Here is a 16,728-nt window from a genome sequence, read left to right on the forward strand (position 1 = left end):
GAATGCACTTATAGGTCAATAAGAGGAGTTTGAACTGTATGCGGAAACGGATAGGAAGCCAGTGAAGTGACTTGAGGAGAGGGCTAATATGAGCATAACGACACTGGCGGAATATTAGTCGCCAAAGCCTTGTCAATTTAATTATCTTGTAAAAGTTTTCGATTGTACATTTTTTTCCAATGGATAATTTTCTCTTATAGAAACTGCAAGAAACAGTTATAATTTGGGCCAGATATAATTTGCTCCAGCTTTTTGTAACTAAAGTGGCTCATGGGCTGCTTGAATGATTTCAGGCTTCTTAAATCTCACCCTAGCAGTACCGATTTCTAAATCTTTGAATTTCTCAGCTAACATCAATGATCATTGCAAAATCAGCTTCCCCCTAAGTCTGCCGAGGGGGCTGTCTTGTTCTCATTTTTCACTGATCAGAGGCTGCATATGCAAATCGACTAATTATATTTCCTCCATAAAATGCGTTTGTTCCCAAACACAGGAAGTGAAGGTAAATGCTCTGATTCCCGCAAGTGCCAGCTGTAACCTTCAGAGAAGCATTTTTGCTCTTAGAAAGATGAGATTTTTATTATATTTTCTCCTTTTCTTTGTGACTTTTACAAGTAAGAATGTCCTAATGTGCCTGAAATGATTTTTATGTGAATATTGATGTTTATAGTCTTAATCTCTTCTCTATATTCATTTGATTGCAGGGGTCCAGTCCCAAGTACAACTGGTTCAGTCAAATGCAGAACTGAAAAAGCCCGAAGAGTCCCTGAGACTGTCCTGTAAAGCCTCCGGATTCACTTTTGATGACTATGGGATGCACTGGGTTCGACACTTTCCTGGCAAAGGGCTGGAGTGGGTCTCTGCTATAAGCTGGGATGGAAGCAGCACTTGGTATGCTGACCCAGTCAAAGGCAGATTCACCATCTCCAGGGAGAATAATAACAACATGCTGTATTTACAAATGAACAACCTGAAAGCTGAAGACACAGCTGTGTATTACTGTGCAAGAGACGCACAGTGAGACAAGACTGAGGGAGACCCCTACATAAACCTCTGATAGATAAGCCTCTCAAATTGAAATGTTCCTTCTCACAGCTTGGGGGCGACAACATCTTAATAATGTCATTAATTTCGTTCTGTAGAGCAGTTTCCAATATCCTGCTTCTGAACAGCAGTACAAAGCATGATTTGTCTTTTCCCATCCTGCAGTGGATTTTCTAATGCATTTATCCACAGCCCAGTCCCCCGGAGCTGCAGGATCACTTTACATTTCAGAATATCCACACAGTTCTGAGGGATATGTATTTATTTGCACTGCAAATGATTAGGGATTTATCCGTATACTCTGATGATATCTCCTTTCTGGGAGCAAGGAGTGACTCGATGTGAGCCCCCTCCCCCAGGTCAATGCTTTCCACCCTCTCCTCAATATATACCTAACCACAATGAATATGTATGAGATGCATTTGCATAGAATGAGTCTCCATTATATATAAATTTATCGCATATGTATTTATTGCTGCTTATTCTAGAAATAAGCAGTGGATTTTCCCCAAGTTCATTTTAATAATGGCCTATGGACTTTTCTTTTAGGAAGCCATCCAAACCTTTTTAAAACTAAGCTAAGCTAACCACCTTTTACCACATTCTCTGGCAACGAATTCCAGAGTTTAATTACATGTTGAGTGAAGAAAACGTTTCTCCAATTCGTTTCAAATTTACTACATTGTAGCTTCATCCCCACTGGAATCTAACCCATACCCACCCGTTACCCACTAAGATCTATTCCCCATCCATCCCTGCAATAATTCTCCTCTACCCCGATCCATATCTACCAGCGTCAACACTATTACTTGCTCGCAAACCACCATTTCCTCCCAATCCCAACAGCCTCCTGAAGGTTTTTGGAACATATTCACTGTTCAACCCAGGAGCGTAGCCAGACCTCGAGGTGGGAGGGGGCCAGAGCCCAAGGTGGGGGGGGGGGTATATTTTGGTCACCACCCCGTTGTCATCCCCCTCTGCCACCTCGCCACCCAGCCGCTCCCCACCCACTGCCGCCGCTATATTGGTTGGTGGAGGTCCTCAACCACATCAACAGCTGAAGCACCGCTGCCGCAAATACCTTGGCTGGCGGGAGTCCCAACCTCTGCCAGCTGAAGACTTCGTCCAGCGCTGGCCTCTGGTGCCTCTGCATTACCTACTCTCTCTTCCCTCATGTCCATCATGCTCCTTTTAGCGAAACTGAAGGAGCATGCTGGACATAAGGGGTTGGGGACCCTTGCCAGCCAAACCAGGGGTCCAGAGTAAATTTGGGGGGCCCAGGCCCCAGTGGCCCATGTAGTTATGCCACTGCGCTATGAGTGCGGCAAGCCTCAGTCTCTCTCTCTATCTCTCTGGGCATTCCAAACCTCATTCTGGCATTGCTAAGAGATTTTGGCTACACTCCCATGGGAACCCTGCTTGGTAATGCAGAAGTACTTAACTAATAAGCAAAGAACCCCCCCCCCCCCAGTCTCCACCCCTCAGACATGCCCCCTCTGGGATCAAATGTAAAAAGAGTTTTAGCCCGCTGGTAGTGCAGGCCAATTGGTAACTCACTGCAGGACCCCTGAGCGTGTCCCGCGCTAAACCCTGCGATAAGAACCCGCTAGCCCTTGCCACAGATTAGTGAAAGGACCTTTGTGCTTTCTTGTTGGTTTGTTTTAGAGCAAAGCACGGCACAGAAACATTAGTTATACCTATACTTGATAAGATTCCACTTGGGATGTGATAAAGGAGAAAGATTCATTTGCTTATGCTGGATGAAAATGAGGAAGAAGATGGAACTTCTATGGTATAGAATCAGTGAAAATTATTATTTTGTAGAGTTATACTTATCCTAAAGGTACTTATCTATCTATCTATTTGGATATATAGTGGAGGAGTAGCCTAGTGGTTAATGCAGCAGGTCTGAGAACCAGGGGAACCAGGTTCAATTTCCAGTGCAGTTCCTTGTGATCAGGGCCGCCGAGGGACAGAAACGAACCCAGGGCAGGGCCACAACCCCAACCAGACTTCTACCACCTCCCGCTCCCACACCTCCTCCCCTGCTCAGGCATCCGCTGCCCCCGCCCCCTACTTTCCTGCATCTTTTCTTCTGCTCCATCAATCTGTCACTCTCGCTGCTCCTGTGTGCCGGGACCGAGGTTATCACATTAACGTAGTCACCCAGGTCCTGACACACAGGAGCAGGAGAGAGCCAGGCCCCTTTGCTGCCCCCCCCCCTCCCGTGAGGCTGGGCCTGAGGAATCTTGCCTCTGCCCCCTCCTCTCGGCAGCCCTGCTTGTGACTCTCAGCGAGTCACTTGGTCCTCCATTGCCCCAGGTGCAAAATAAGTGCCTGTGTATAATGGGAAAGGGAAATGGGACTTGATATACCGCCTTTCTGAGGTTTTTTGCAACTACATTCAAAGCAGTTTACATATATTCAGGTAGTTATTTTGTACCAGGGGCAATGGAGGGTTAAGTGACTTGTCCAGAGTCACAAGGAGCTGCAGTGGGAATCGAACTCAGTTCCCCAGGATCAAAGTCCACTGCACTAACCACTAGGCTACTCCTCCACTCATTCCACCAATAAGAGCCAACCTCATCAGTGATGTCACAATGGCTTGATTGCCCGATACTTATATTGTGATGTCATAAGGGAAAGGGGGAAAGGGAAATGGGACTTGATATACTGCCTTTCTGTGGTTACAATCAAAGAGGTTTACATATATTCAGGTACTTATTTTGTACCAGGGGCAATGGAGGGTTAAGTGACACCCAGAGTCACAAGGAGCTGCAGTGGGAATTGAACCCAGTTCCCAAGGATCAAAGTCCACTGCACTAACCACTAGGCTACTCCTCCACTTTGATCATAAGCAGGTTACAGCTTTTCTACAAAATTAGTTTCATGGGATTTAATAAATAGAAATAAAACAAATCAAAGAACATAAGATTGCAAGCTTAAATGGTGTAATTACATAATCTGAAAGAGAACGTGAACAGAAACTGTAAAAAGGGTTCCCTTCAATGCTTTAAATATTTTGTGCTTCTGGTGTGATTTTGTATGCAAATGTCATATTCTTCCCTTTTAAATCCTGAGGAACCTGCTGGTAGGTCAAGTTAAAAGCTGGCAGACAGCAAAATATCCGCAAACATTTCATGTTAAACTTTGTTTCTTTTATCAGGAACAAATATGAGTTTATTACATGTTTCTGTCTGCTTTTTTTCACTTGTCTCATGTAAGTATTCCTTAATGAATGTGGAGCAAGGAATTAAATTGTCAATTGATGTAGGGTTCATATCTTTTCTTCTTTTTACCTCAAGGTGTCCTGTCTCAGGTTAAAGTGGAGGAGTTGGGTCCCGGGACCTTGAAGCCCTCAGAGACCCTCAGACTGACCTGTAAAGTCACTGGCGCCTCTCTGACCGACCACAGTAAAGTGTGGGCAGTGCACTGGATCCGGCAATCTTCCGGGAAAGGGCTGGAATGGATGGCAGCAGTAGATGGTAATGATTGGAAAGGCTATGCCCCATCTCACCAAAGTCGACTCGCCATCTCCAGAGACACTGCTAAAAACGAGGTGTATCTGCAAATCTCCAGCACTAAAGCTGAAGACACGGCCATGTATTATTGTACAGTAGCAGTGAAACACACAGTGGGAAGAGTGAAGTGAGAACTCCTACAAATACTGAACCGTTTCAAACCCCCGCCTGTGTAAACCCCACTTCCTCTCTTCTTGAATATTTATTTAAGAGACTAGCAGAGAATATTTCTGTGGAAATGGAGAGGCACTTTTACTTAGCCACGTAAGAGTCTATGAAGTTACCGCACGGCTACTGTGTGGCCCTTGCGGTAACTTAATTTTTGGCGCGCATCCTCTACGCACTCCTGAAAAATATGTGTATTTTCTGGCGCGCGTAGGTGGTTACCGTGTGAGACTGTAGCAGTAGGTCCATGGCTGGCAGTAAGGTCTCAGACCCAAAATTCCGCACGTCCATTTTCGGCAAAAATATCGAAAAGGCCTTTTTTTACAGGCGCGCTAAAAAAATGGACCGGCACGCACCCAAAACCCACGCCTACACTACCTCAGGCCATTTTTCAGTAGGTCTTTCTAAAAGGACCCCCTTAGGCCCTAAATATATGATACACATTGAAATATTTTGTAACAGGGATATCTAATAAAAATTTCTACCCCTCCCTTGGAAATTGCACAGCCAGTCTAGCTTTCAAGATATCTATAATAAATATATATTTGCAATAAAGGATACAGAACATGAAGCTATATTTCACACGGATGAAAGGAAAAAAGAGAACGAATCCCCGTGATGGAACAAAGAACCACACAGAAGTGATGTTGACCAGGAGGGGAACAAAGGACTCAAGAGTTCACCATGGTCGTATCCAGAATAGCTGGCCAATCACATCAACCCTACACAACTGTGTTTCAGTACAATCCACTTGCATCAGGAGTCTTGGACTTCACACATGTGATTTATTCTTTATGACATTTCTTTTCCAAAAAAAAGCCAAAGTGTTCCAAATACATCTCAGATTCAAATGCTTCAATGCATCGGATGATGTCACCGTATTACTCTATTTCTGCACAGACCAACTGTGTTGGTGCAACGTTAAACAGCCAAGTAGACGCTGAACAGAAAAATCCAATGGGAAGGTGGGGGCGGTCCGCCACGGGTGCATGCCGCTGGAGGGGTGCAGAGAGCAGCCGCATGCCTGTCACTTCCACTGGTTCCCTGCTCCATCTGCCCAAGGAAGGTTACTTCCTGTTCTGGGGCACAGGGGGCAGGGAACCAGCGAAACCGAAAGCCGTGCGTCTGCTCCCAGCAGGTAAGAAACCACCTGGGGGAGGATGATGCGCCGGGGGGGGGGGAGGTGTGCTACACCTGGGGATGAGGACGCTGCTGCACCCAGTGGGGAGGTTGTGCAGCGGCGATCCGCCCCTGGTGGCACCAACCAAGGACCGTCACTGATTCCCATCACAGCTCCTTGTGACTCTGGGCAAGTTACTTAGGGCCCTGTTTACTAATGTGAATTAGAATTTTTAACACGCCTATAATTACCACACGCGCAAACTATGTAGGCGCCTATAGGGATATTGTAGAAACGTACACAGTTAACAGGCGTACATGGTTAGTCCGTGTTTAAAATGTTAACGTGCCTATAACGAGGCTTAGGAAACGGGGTCCTTAGCCCTCCGTTGCCCCAGGTACAAAATAAATGCCTGTAGATAATTTGTAAACCACTTCGGTTGGAATCACAGAAAGGTGATCTATCAAATCCCATTAGATTTAGTTATTGCATTTGTACCCCACATTTTCCCACCTATTTGCAGGCTCAATGTGGCTTACATAGTACCGTCAAAGGCGTTTGCCCAGTCTGTGGATAACAAATACAAAGTTGTATAGTGATCGTATGAGGTATAAGTGGAGGGTCGGAATGGATGAAGATTGCGTGTTGTCCTGTTCGATCATAGTCAAGCTTTGTTGGTAGGTGAAGAGGGTTACGTGGGGTCGCTGGGGTAGGTCTTTTTGAATACACAGCGAAGGTGAGAAAAAAGTGGAAGCTAGACAATGTTCAAGATATCAGAACTTTACAAAAACATCCAGGGGTCCTTTTACAAAGGTGCACTGAAAAATGGCCTTTTTTTTGCCACAAGACGTGTGACAAAATCAAAATTGCCGTGCATCCATTTTGGGTCTGAGACCTTTCCGCCAGCCATAGACTTAGCGATAAAGAATTAGGGTGGTAATGAGCTACGTGCGTCAGATTCCACTTGGTACGCATCCGCTACGTACGCCAGAAAATAAAGAGTTTTCAGAAGCGCGTAGCGGACGTGCGCCAAAATTGAAATTACCACAATGGGCCACGCGGTAAACAGGCAGTATCTCCAATTCAGCACACGTTGGGCATGCATAGGGGCCTACAGAGTTAGTATAAGGGGCCCCATAGTGAGAGACCGAGATTATGCCTTTTAATTGGACAAAAATATGATTCAACCTCCCGTTTCAAGCATTTCAGGTTTTTTTTTCTTTAGCAAATGATTATTGGCTGGATATTAATGATTGAATTTCTGCATCTGGCAAAATTTCAAGAAAAAAAAAATACAGATTCAAAGAGTTAAAACATCAAGTTGCTTTGACAATGTCGCATATCTTTTACCCTAAAATTTAATTTACTGCACCTTATGAATGCAAAAAATGTTCTAACTACCTAATATGCAAGTAAATATTTGTGGCAAAGCTCTGCAGCTCCGCAAGATTCAAATATCTTACAAAACCTTGTCAATTTAATTATCTTGTAAAAGTTTTGGATTGCACATTTTTTTTCCAATGGATAATTTTCTCATATAGAAACTGCAAGAGCTTGGGCCACATATAACTTGCTCCAGCTTTTTGTAACTAAAATGGCTCATGGGCGGCTTGAATGATTTCAGGCTTCTTAAATCTCACCCTAGCACTACTGACTTCTAAAACTTTGAATTTCTTAGCTAATATCAGTGATCATTGCAAAATCAGCTTCCCCCTAAGTCTGCCGAGGGGGCTGTCTTGTTCTCATTTTTCACTGATCAGAGGCTACATATGCAAATCGACTAATCATATTTCCTCCATAAAATGTGGTTGTTCCCAAACACAGGAAGTGGAGGGGAAAGAGCTGATTGATGCAAGTGCCAGCTGTATCCTTCAGAGGAGCATTTCGGACCCCCAGAGATGGCCTTTTTGATATATTTTCTTCTTTACTTTGTGACTTTTACAAGTAAGAACATCTTTATGTGCATGAAATGATTTTTGATGTGAATATTAGTACTTGTAGTCTTAATCTTTCCTGTGTGTCCATTTCATTTCAGGGGTTCAGTCTCAAGAACAACTGGTTCAGTCAAATGCAGAACTGAAAAAGCCCAGAGAGTCCCTGAGACTGTCCTGTAAAGCCTCCGGATTCACTTTCAGCAGCTACTGGATGAGCTGGGTTCGACAGCTTCCTGGCAAAGGGCTGGAGTGGGTCTCTGCTATAAATGGCAATGGGGGTTCTACATACTATGCCGATTCAGTAAAAGGCAGATCCACCATCTCCAGGGAGAATAACAACAATATGCTGTATTTACAAATGAACAACCTGAAAGCTGAAGACACCGCTATGTATTACTGTGCAAGAGACACACAGTGAGAGAGACCTAGGGAGAACCCTACAGAAACCTCTGACATGTATATCTAATAGAGAAATCCTCCTTCTCACAACTAGGGGGCAGCAACAGAACAATAACGTCATTGATTTCATCTTCTAATGATTTTTGCAGTCAAGTGCACCAGCTTCCTATGTCCCACTTTCTGATCAGCAACACCGTATGTGATTTGTGTCCTACAGTCGGTTTTCTCATGTGTTTATCCCCTGTCCAGTCCTCTGGAGCTGCAGGACCACTTTCAATTTCAGAATATCCATTCTGTTCTATGGTATATATTTGAATGCATTGCAAATGATTAGGGATATTGTCTTGTACTCAGCTAACTTACCCTTCCTGCCCCTTCTGGGAGCAAGGAGTGACCCAGTGAGTTTGATAAGTCAGGTGTCAGCCCCCCCCAGGTCAGTGCTTCGCAACTCTCTCCTCAAAGCATACCAAGCCACACTCAAGGTTTCAGGATTACTGCAATAAATACTACTACTAATCATTTCTATAGTGCTACTAGACGTACACAGTGCTGTACACTGGGCATGAAGAGACAGTCCCTGCTTGACACTCTAATTAGGACAGACAAACAGGCAAATAAGGGAAAAGGACAAAGAGTAGCAAGATTCCATGCAGAATCCCAAAGAGTAGCAAGATTCTGTCCGGAATCCCAAAGAGTAACAAGTTTTCAGAATCCCAAGGACTACTACAACTACTACTTATCATTTCTAAAGTGCTACTAGACGTACGCAGCGCTGTACACTTGAACATGAAGAGACAGTCCCTACTCGAAAGAACTTAAATTATAATCAGGACAAACATAACAATTAAGGGTTAAAGACAAAGAGTAGCAAGATTCTGGAATCCCAAAGAGTAACAAGATTCCGTGCAGAATCCCAGAGAGTAGCGAGATTCCATGCAGAATCCAAAGACTAGCAAGATTCCGGAATCCCAAAGAATAACAAGATTCTGTGCAGAATCCCAAAGAGTAGCAAGATTCCGGAATCCCAAAGAGTACTCAGTGGAGGAGGGTAGTTAGTGGGGTCCCGCAGGGGTCTGTGCTGGGTCCGTTGCTTTTTAATGTATTTATAAATGACCTAGAGATGGGAATAACTAGTGAGGTAATTAAATTCGCCGATGACACAAAATTATTCAGGGTCGTCAAGTCGCAGGAGGAATGTGAACGATTACAGGAGGACCTTGCGAGACTGGGAGAATGGGCGTGCAAGTGGCAGATGAAGTTCAATGTTGACAAGTGCAAAGTGATGCATGTGGGTAAGAGGAACCCGAATTATAGCTACGTCTTGCAAGGTTCCGCGTTAGGAGTTACGGATCAAGAAAGGGATCTGGGTGTCGTCGTCGATGATACGCTGAAACCTTCTGCTCAGTGTGCTGCTGCGGCTAGGAAAGCGAATAGAATGTTGGGTGTTATTAGGAAGGGTATGGAGTCCAGGTGTGCGGATGTTATAATGCCGTTGTATCGCTCCATGGTGCGACCGCACCTGGAGTATTGTGTTCAGTACTGGTCTCCGTATCTCAAAAAAGATATAGTAGAATTGGAAAAGGTACAGCGAAGGGCGACGAAAATGATAGTGGGGATGGGACGACTTTCCTATGAAGAGAGGCTGAGAAGGCTAGGGCTTTTCAGCTTGGAGAAGAGACGGCTGAGGGGAGATATGATAGAAGTGTATAAAATAATGAGTGGAATGGATCGGGTGGATGTGAAGCGACTGTTCACGCTATCCAAAAATACTAGGACTAGAGGGCATGAGTTGAAGCTACAGTGTGGTAAATTTAAAACGAATCGGAGAAAATTTTTCTTCACCCAACGTGTAATTAGACTCTGGAATTCGTTGCCGGAGAACGTGGTACGGGCGGTTAGCTTGACGGAGTTTAAAAAGGGGTTAGATAGATTCCTAAAGGACAAGTCCATAGACCGCTATTAAATGGACTGGAAAAATTCCTCATTTTTAGGTATAACTTGTCTGGAATGTTTTTACGTTTGGGGAGCGTGCCAGGTGCCCTTGACCTGGATTGGCCACTGTCGGTGACAGGATGCTGGGCTAGATGGACCTTTGGTCTTTCCCAGTATGGCACTACTTATGTACTTATGTACTTATGTACTTATGTACTACTACTACTTATCATTTCCATAGTGCTACTAGACATACGCAGCGCTGTACACTTGAACATGAAGAGACAGTCCCTGCTGGGCAGAGCTTACAATCTAATTAGGACAGACAAACAGAACAAATAAGGGATAAGGACAAAGAGTAGCAAGATTCCGTGCAGAATCCTAAAGACTAGCAAGATTCCGGAATCCCAAGACTACTACTACTACTTATCATTTCTATAGCGCTACTAGACGTATGCAGAGCTGTACACTTGAACATGAAGAGACAGTCCCTGCTCGGCAGAGCTTACAATCTAATTAGGACAGACAAACAGACAATCTAAATAAGGGGTAAGGACAAAGAGTAGCAAGATTCCGTGCAGAATCTGAAAGAGTAGCAAGATTCCGGAATCCCACTGTAGCAACATTCTGTGCAGAATCCCAAAGAGCAGCAAGATTCCGGAATCCCAAAGACTACTACTACTACTTATCATTTCTATAACGCTACTAGACGTACTCAGCGCTGTACACTTGAACATGAACAGACAGTCCCTGCTCGACAGAGCTTACAATCTAATTAGGACAGACAAACAGGACAAACAAGAGATAAGGGAATATTAAAGTGAGGATGATAAAATAAGGGCTCTGAGCAAGTGAATAAGGGTTAGGAGTTAAAAGCCGCATCAAAAAGGTGGGCTTTTAGCTTAGATTTGAAGACGGTCAGAGTGCCTACACAGTATGTACAGTATCGCTCAGAAGGATTGCTCGAGATATCCAGGAAAGTCATCTGAATTTTCTCCTCTTCCATCTATGCCTCATGTTTTATTTATTTACTTATTTCACATATTTATATCCCACATTTTCCCATTTGGTTGCAGGCTCAATGTGGTTTGCACAATACCGGAGAGGCAGGCTCCGGTTCGATAAAATACAAATACACAATACAGTAATCCACTTGAAAGAAACATAAGTATACAGCAACATGTTCTGTTCCTCCTCCTCATACATAAACGTTTACATAGTAACATAGTAGATGACGGCAGAAAAAGACCTGCATGGTCCATCCAGTCTGCCCAACAAGACAAACTCATATGTGTATACCTTACCTTGATTTGTACCTGCCTTTTTCAGGGCACAGACCGTACAAGTCTGCCCAGCAGTATTTCCCGCCTCCCAACCACCAGTCCCGCCCCCCATCACTGGCTCTGGCACAGACCGTATAAGTCTGCCCAGCACTATCCCCACCTCCCAACCACCAGCCCCGCCTCCCACCACCGGCTCTGGCATAGACCGTATAAGTCTGCCCAGCACTATCCCCGCCTCCCAACCACCAGCCCCGCCTCCCACCACCGGCTCTGGCACAGACCGTATAAGTCTGCCCAGCACTATCCCCGCCTCCCAACCACCAGTCCCGCCTCCCATCACTGGCTCTGGCACAGACCGTATAAGTCTGCCCAGCACTATCCCCGCCTCCCAACCACCAGTCCCGCCTCCCATCACCGGCTCTGGCACAGACCGTATAAGTCTGCCCTCCACTATCCTCACCTCCCAACCACCACCCCCTCTTCCCCCCACCTGCTCCGCCACCCAATTTCGGCTAAGCTTCTGAGGATCCATTCCTACTGCACAGGGTTCCTTTATGCATATACCACGCATGTTTGAATTCCGTTACCGTTTTACATAACTGAAAAGGCAATTCCATAAAAGTTATATTCCTCTTATTATCATAATCATGAAATTCTCTCATGAATATGTAAAGCTGACGATTTTCCATGTTTTATTTTGTTTCATTTCTATTGATAACCTTTAAAAGTGGACTGACACGGCTACCACACCTCTCCATTCATTTAGAAAGTGGTAAATAATGTAATATCCCTTTTTACTTTAAAAGAAACACACACACACAATGTATTTATATTATCAGAGAAATGTGATATGGAACTACATTTTTTTAAATTTAGTTCTAAAGGTTTATTTAAAAATATAAATATGATATATACAACTCCCAATTTTGATTTACGGAATGCTCATATTCACATGGGTTTTTTTTTTGTTTCATAAAGACGGTTCATTGCATCGTTTGCAGAGTGCTAATTAAACAGTATTGATAATCACATTCAGTATTTTTCCACACTCGCGTTCAATTTTGAACGTTTAGAAACACGAGTGAAATCAGGTTGATTCTGCCACATTTTTAGTAGTCTAATTAAATTACCAATGACAGTAATTTCTGGATCTTCTAGGGAACAACATTCATGCCAGTTAAGATGGTTTCTGTGCAAGATTATAAACTCTTTTAAGTTCCACGCATTTACAATATGCAAATAGCTTCCGTTCGCTTCCTATTTAAACACTGAAACGACTGAGGTGCGGGATTAGACCTATCAACACCGTCATCGAGTCAAAAGAAGCTCTCTCGATACTTAAGAGTTTCATTAAGAGAAAAAACATGATATTGTCATCTGCTTTTCTTTTCTTCCTCTCCCTTGCTTCACGTAAGTCTCAGCACACAACATGATTTCACAGTGTGCTTATTCGTGAGAATGTGTTTAATCTATAGATTTTTCTCTACTTTAAAGGCGTAATTTGCGAAATCAGCCTGAAAGAGGTTGGTCCTGGGACTGTGAAACCCTCTGATAACCTCAGACTCACTTGTAAAGTCTCCGGAGCCTCCATTACGGACATGGCTGCAGTGAGCTGGATCCGGCAACCTCCTGGGAACGGTCTGGAATGGCTCGGTCTCATATACTATGATGGAGATGTCCGCAAAGCCGAGTCTCTCCAAAGCCGAATAACAATTTCCAGAGACACTGGCAAAAATGAGGTTTATTTGCAACTGACGGGTCTGCAAGCAAAAGACACTGCCACGTATTACTGTGCGAGACGCACAGCCTGAGGAAGGAAGCAGGAGACGGTACAAAAACCTACAGCAGATGATAAAGACCACTAACAAGCCACAAGAAACAACATCTTGAAAATGTCTAACCACAGACTTATAAATCATGCCGTTAACAGTTTATGTCCTATCTCACCTAGATTCAGATTTAGGAATGGCATAGCCCCCCTCTTTCAGGGGGCTCTCAGCTCACAAACAGGTCTGGTTTTCAAAGTAATTAAAATAAATACATAAGTAATGCCACACTGGGAAAAGACCAAGGGTCCATCGAGCCCAGCATCCTGTCCACGACAGCGGCCAATCCAGGCCAAGGGCACCTGACGAGCTTCCCAAACGTACACACATTCTATACATGTTATTCCTGGAATTGTGGATTTTCCCAAGTCCATTTAGTAGCGGTTTATGGACTTGTCCTTTAGGAAACCGTCTAACCCCTTTTTGAACTCTGCTAAGCTAACCGCCTTCACCACGTTCTCTGGGAACGAATTCCAGAGTTTAATTACGCGTTGGGTGAAGAAATATTTTCACCTATTTGTTTTAAATTTACTACAGTGTAGTTTCATCGCATGCCCCCTAGTCCTAGTATTTTTGGAAAGCGTGAACAGACGCTTCACATCCACCTGTTCCACTCCACTCATTATTGTATATACCTCTATCATGTCTCCCCTCAGCCGTCTCTTCTCCAAGCTGAATAGCCCTAGCCTCCTTAGTCTTTCTTCATAGGGAAGTCGTCCCATCCCCGCTATCATTTTAGTCGCCCTTCGCTGCACCTTTTCCAATTCCACTATATCTTTCTTGAGATGCGGCGACCAGAATTGAACACAATACTCAAGGTGCGGTCGCACCATGGAGCGATACAACGGCATTATACGTCAAAGAGTCAGTTTAATAATATTGATCTGCAGAGGATGAACTGGATCCACTATGAGGGGAAACAGAGGAGTATCGTGATCAACAGGGCGCTTCCAAAGAAAGCAAGGAGAAGAAAAATAAGGAATAAAAATGTTCTTGAATAGTAGAAGATAAGACTCGACCCGGCGCCGTGTTTCAGCGAAAAACGGCTGCCTCAGGAGTCTGTATGCGGTAAACGCCAGTAGGTGGAGCTGAGCCGAATCGAGCCTTTAAAAAGACTAAATGGTTTGTGGATATACAGGATAGGTTGGTTAAAAAGCACAGCCATATTTTTGTGGGCATGATTCCCCTCTCAGTTTGCTTGCTCTGCAGAGGATGAAACAGATGTGGAGTATAAGACCCATCTAGTCTACCCAGTTTCTTTCTCTGGTTTTTCCCACACTGGTAAACTAGGCACCAAATAAATTCCTTCAGTTACTCCCTAATCATTACGAGGGGCATAGCCAGACTTTGGCGGGAGGGGGGGCCAGAGCCCAAGGTGGGGGCATTGTTTAGCCAACTCCCCCCCACTGTAGACAGGCGCTCAAGAAGACTCTTCGGCTGGCGGGGGTTGGGGACCCCCCGCTAGCAAACAAGGTACCTGATGCGACGGCAGGGCGGGCAGTGGCGGTGGCAGGGGTGGCGGCTAGGGGGGATCAATTGTAGAGGGGGCCAGGGCTTAATCTGTGGGGGCCCATGCCCCCGTGGCCCCACGCCCCCGTGGCCCCACGTAGCTATGCTCCTGATCTTTACATTTTTTTATTGCATTTATCATTTAAAAACACAGGGGTCCTTTTACTAAGATGCACTGAGCAATGGCCTGCGCTGGGGTAGACGCATTTATAGGACACGTGCAGGTCGGTTTTTCAGAGCACCTGCAAAATAAAAAATTCAAAGCAGTTTACATATATTCAGGTACTTATTTTGTACCAGGAGCAATGGAGGGTTAAGTGACTTATATAAGTACATAAGTAATGCCACACTGGGAAAAGACAAAAGGTCCATCAAGCCCAGCGTCCTGTCCACGACAGCGGCCAATCCAGGCCAAGGGCACCTGGCAAGCCAAAGAGTCAAACGTACAAACATTCTATACATGTTATTCCTGGAATTTTGGAGTTTTCCAAGTCCGTTTAGTAGCGGTTTATGGACTTGTCCTTTAGGAAACCGTCCAACCCCTTTTTAAACTCTGCTAAGCTAACCGCCTTCACCACTTTCTCCGGCAACGAATTCCAGAGTTTAATTACTTTAATGACTTGCCCGGAGTCACAAGGAGCTGCAGTGGGAATCGAACCCAGTTCCCCAGAATCAGAGTCTGCTGCACTAACCTCCTCCACAAAGAGACAAGCACCAAATTAATTTAGGACACCAGTGCCCGGTACCCACCAGCTCACACACACTCTGCCCCTGCACTAACTGGAAAAGGTCTGCCCAGATTTTCAGTGGCACAATCCAGTTACGTGCTACTGAAAATGCATAATGACCTAGTTCAAGCTGTTTAACTGGGTAGCAGCCAAAAACTGAGCCCAGTACAGGGTCAGTTCTGTAATGTGGTATCAAGGGGTTTGTTTAGCACCCATGTTCAACAGCATTAGGCAGCGCCTGTCCTGTGATAGAATATTAGCACACATCCAGACTGTTCCAGAATTTCAAAAGGCATGGGATAAGCATGTGGGATCGCTTAGGAACAGGAAGAATTAGGGGTTATAGAGGATGGGTAGACTGGAAGGGTCATATGGCCTTTATCTGCCGTCATGTTTCTATGTTTCTATTCCACCAATGCCTAAGAGCCAACCTCATCAGTGATGTCACAATGGCTCAATTGTCCTATTCTTGGCTATTCCCCCCTTAGTGTGTTTCAGTCTCTGGTAACCAGAGCTCATATTGTGATGTCATAATGGGAATAGGCTTAGGAGTAACCTAAGGAAGTATTATTTCACAGAAAGGGTGGTGGAGGCATGGAATGGCCTCCCGGTGGAGGTGGTGGAGTCGAGGACTGTTCCTGGGATAAGCATGTGGGATCGCTTAGGAACAGGAAGAATTAGGGGTTACAGAGGATGGGCAGACTGGATGGGTCATATGGCCTTTATCTGCCGTCATGTTTCTATGTTTCTATTCCACCAATGCCTAAGAGCCAACCTCATCAGTGATGTCACAATGGCTCAACTGTCCTATTCTTGGCTTACTTTCCCCCCTTAGTGTGTTTCAGTCTCTGGTAACCAGAGCTCATATTGTGATGTCATAATGGGAATAGGCTTAGGAGTAACCTAAGGAAGTATTATTTCACAGAAAGGGTGGCGGAGGCGTGGAATGGCCTCCCAGTGGAGGTGGTGGAGTCGAGGACTGTTCATGGGATAAGCATGTGGGATCGCTTAGGAACAGGAAGAATTAGGGGTTACAGAGGATGGGCAGACTGGATGGGTCATATGGCCTTTATCTGCCGTCATGTTTCTATGTTTCTATTCCACCAATGCCTAAGAGCCAACCTCATCAGTGATGTCACAATGGCTCAATTGTCCTATTCTTGGCTTACTTTCCCCCCTTAGTGTGTTTCAGTCTCTGGTAACCAGAGCTGATATTGTGATGTCATAATGCCTCATTCCACCAATGCCCAAGAGCCAACCTCATCAG

The 16,728-nt window shown here is 44.8% G+C and overlaps 1 protein-coding gene and 1 gene segment (V, D, J or C); both read left to right on the plus strand.

Moving 5' to 3' along the window:
* Positions 1–16,728, plus strand: part of LOC115457532 (immunoglobulin gamma-1 heavy chain-like) — a 428,753-nt gene that overhangs the window by 111,608 nt on the left and 300,417 nt on the right. The window lies entirely within an intron of this gene.
* LOC115457535 overlaps positions 7,690–16,728 on the plus strand; it is a 274,317-nt gene continuing 265,278 nt past the window's right edge. Inside the window, 3 exon segments of the C gene segment in view lie at positions 12,705–12,808; positions 12,893–13,198; positions 15,960–15,966. Of these exon segments, the coding sequence occupies positions 12,763–12,808; positions 12,893–13,198; positions 15,960–15,966 (359 nt within the window).

Source organism: Microcaecilia unicolor, chromosome 14, assembly GCF_901765095.1.
Source record: "Microcaecilia unicolor chromosome 14, aMicUni1.1, whole genome shotgun sequence".
Classification (NCBI taxonomy): Eukaryota; Metazoa; Chordata; class Amphibia; order Gymnophiona; family Siphonopidae; genus Microcaecilia; species Microcaecilia unicolor.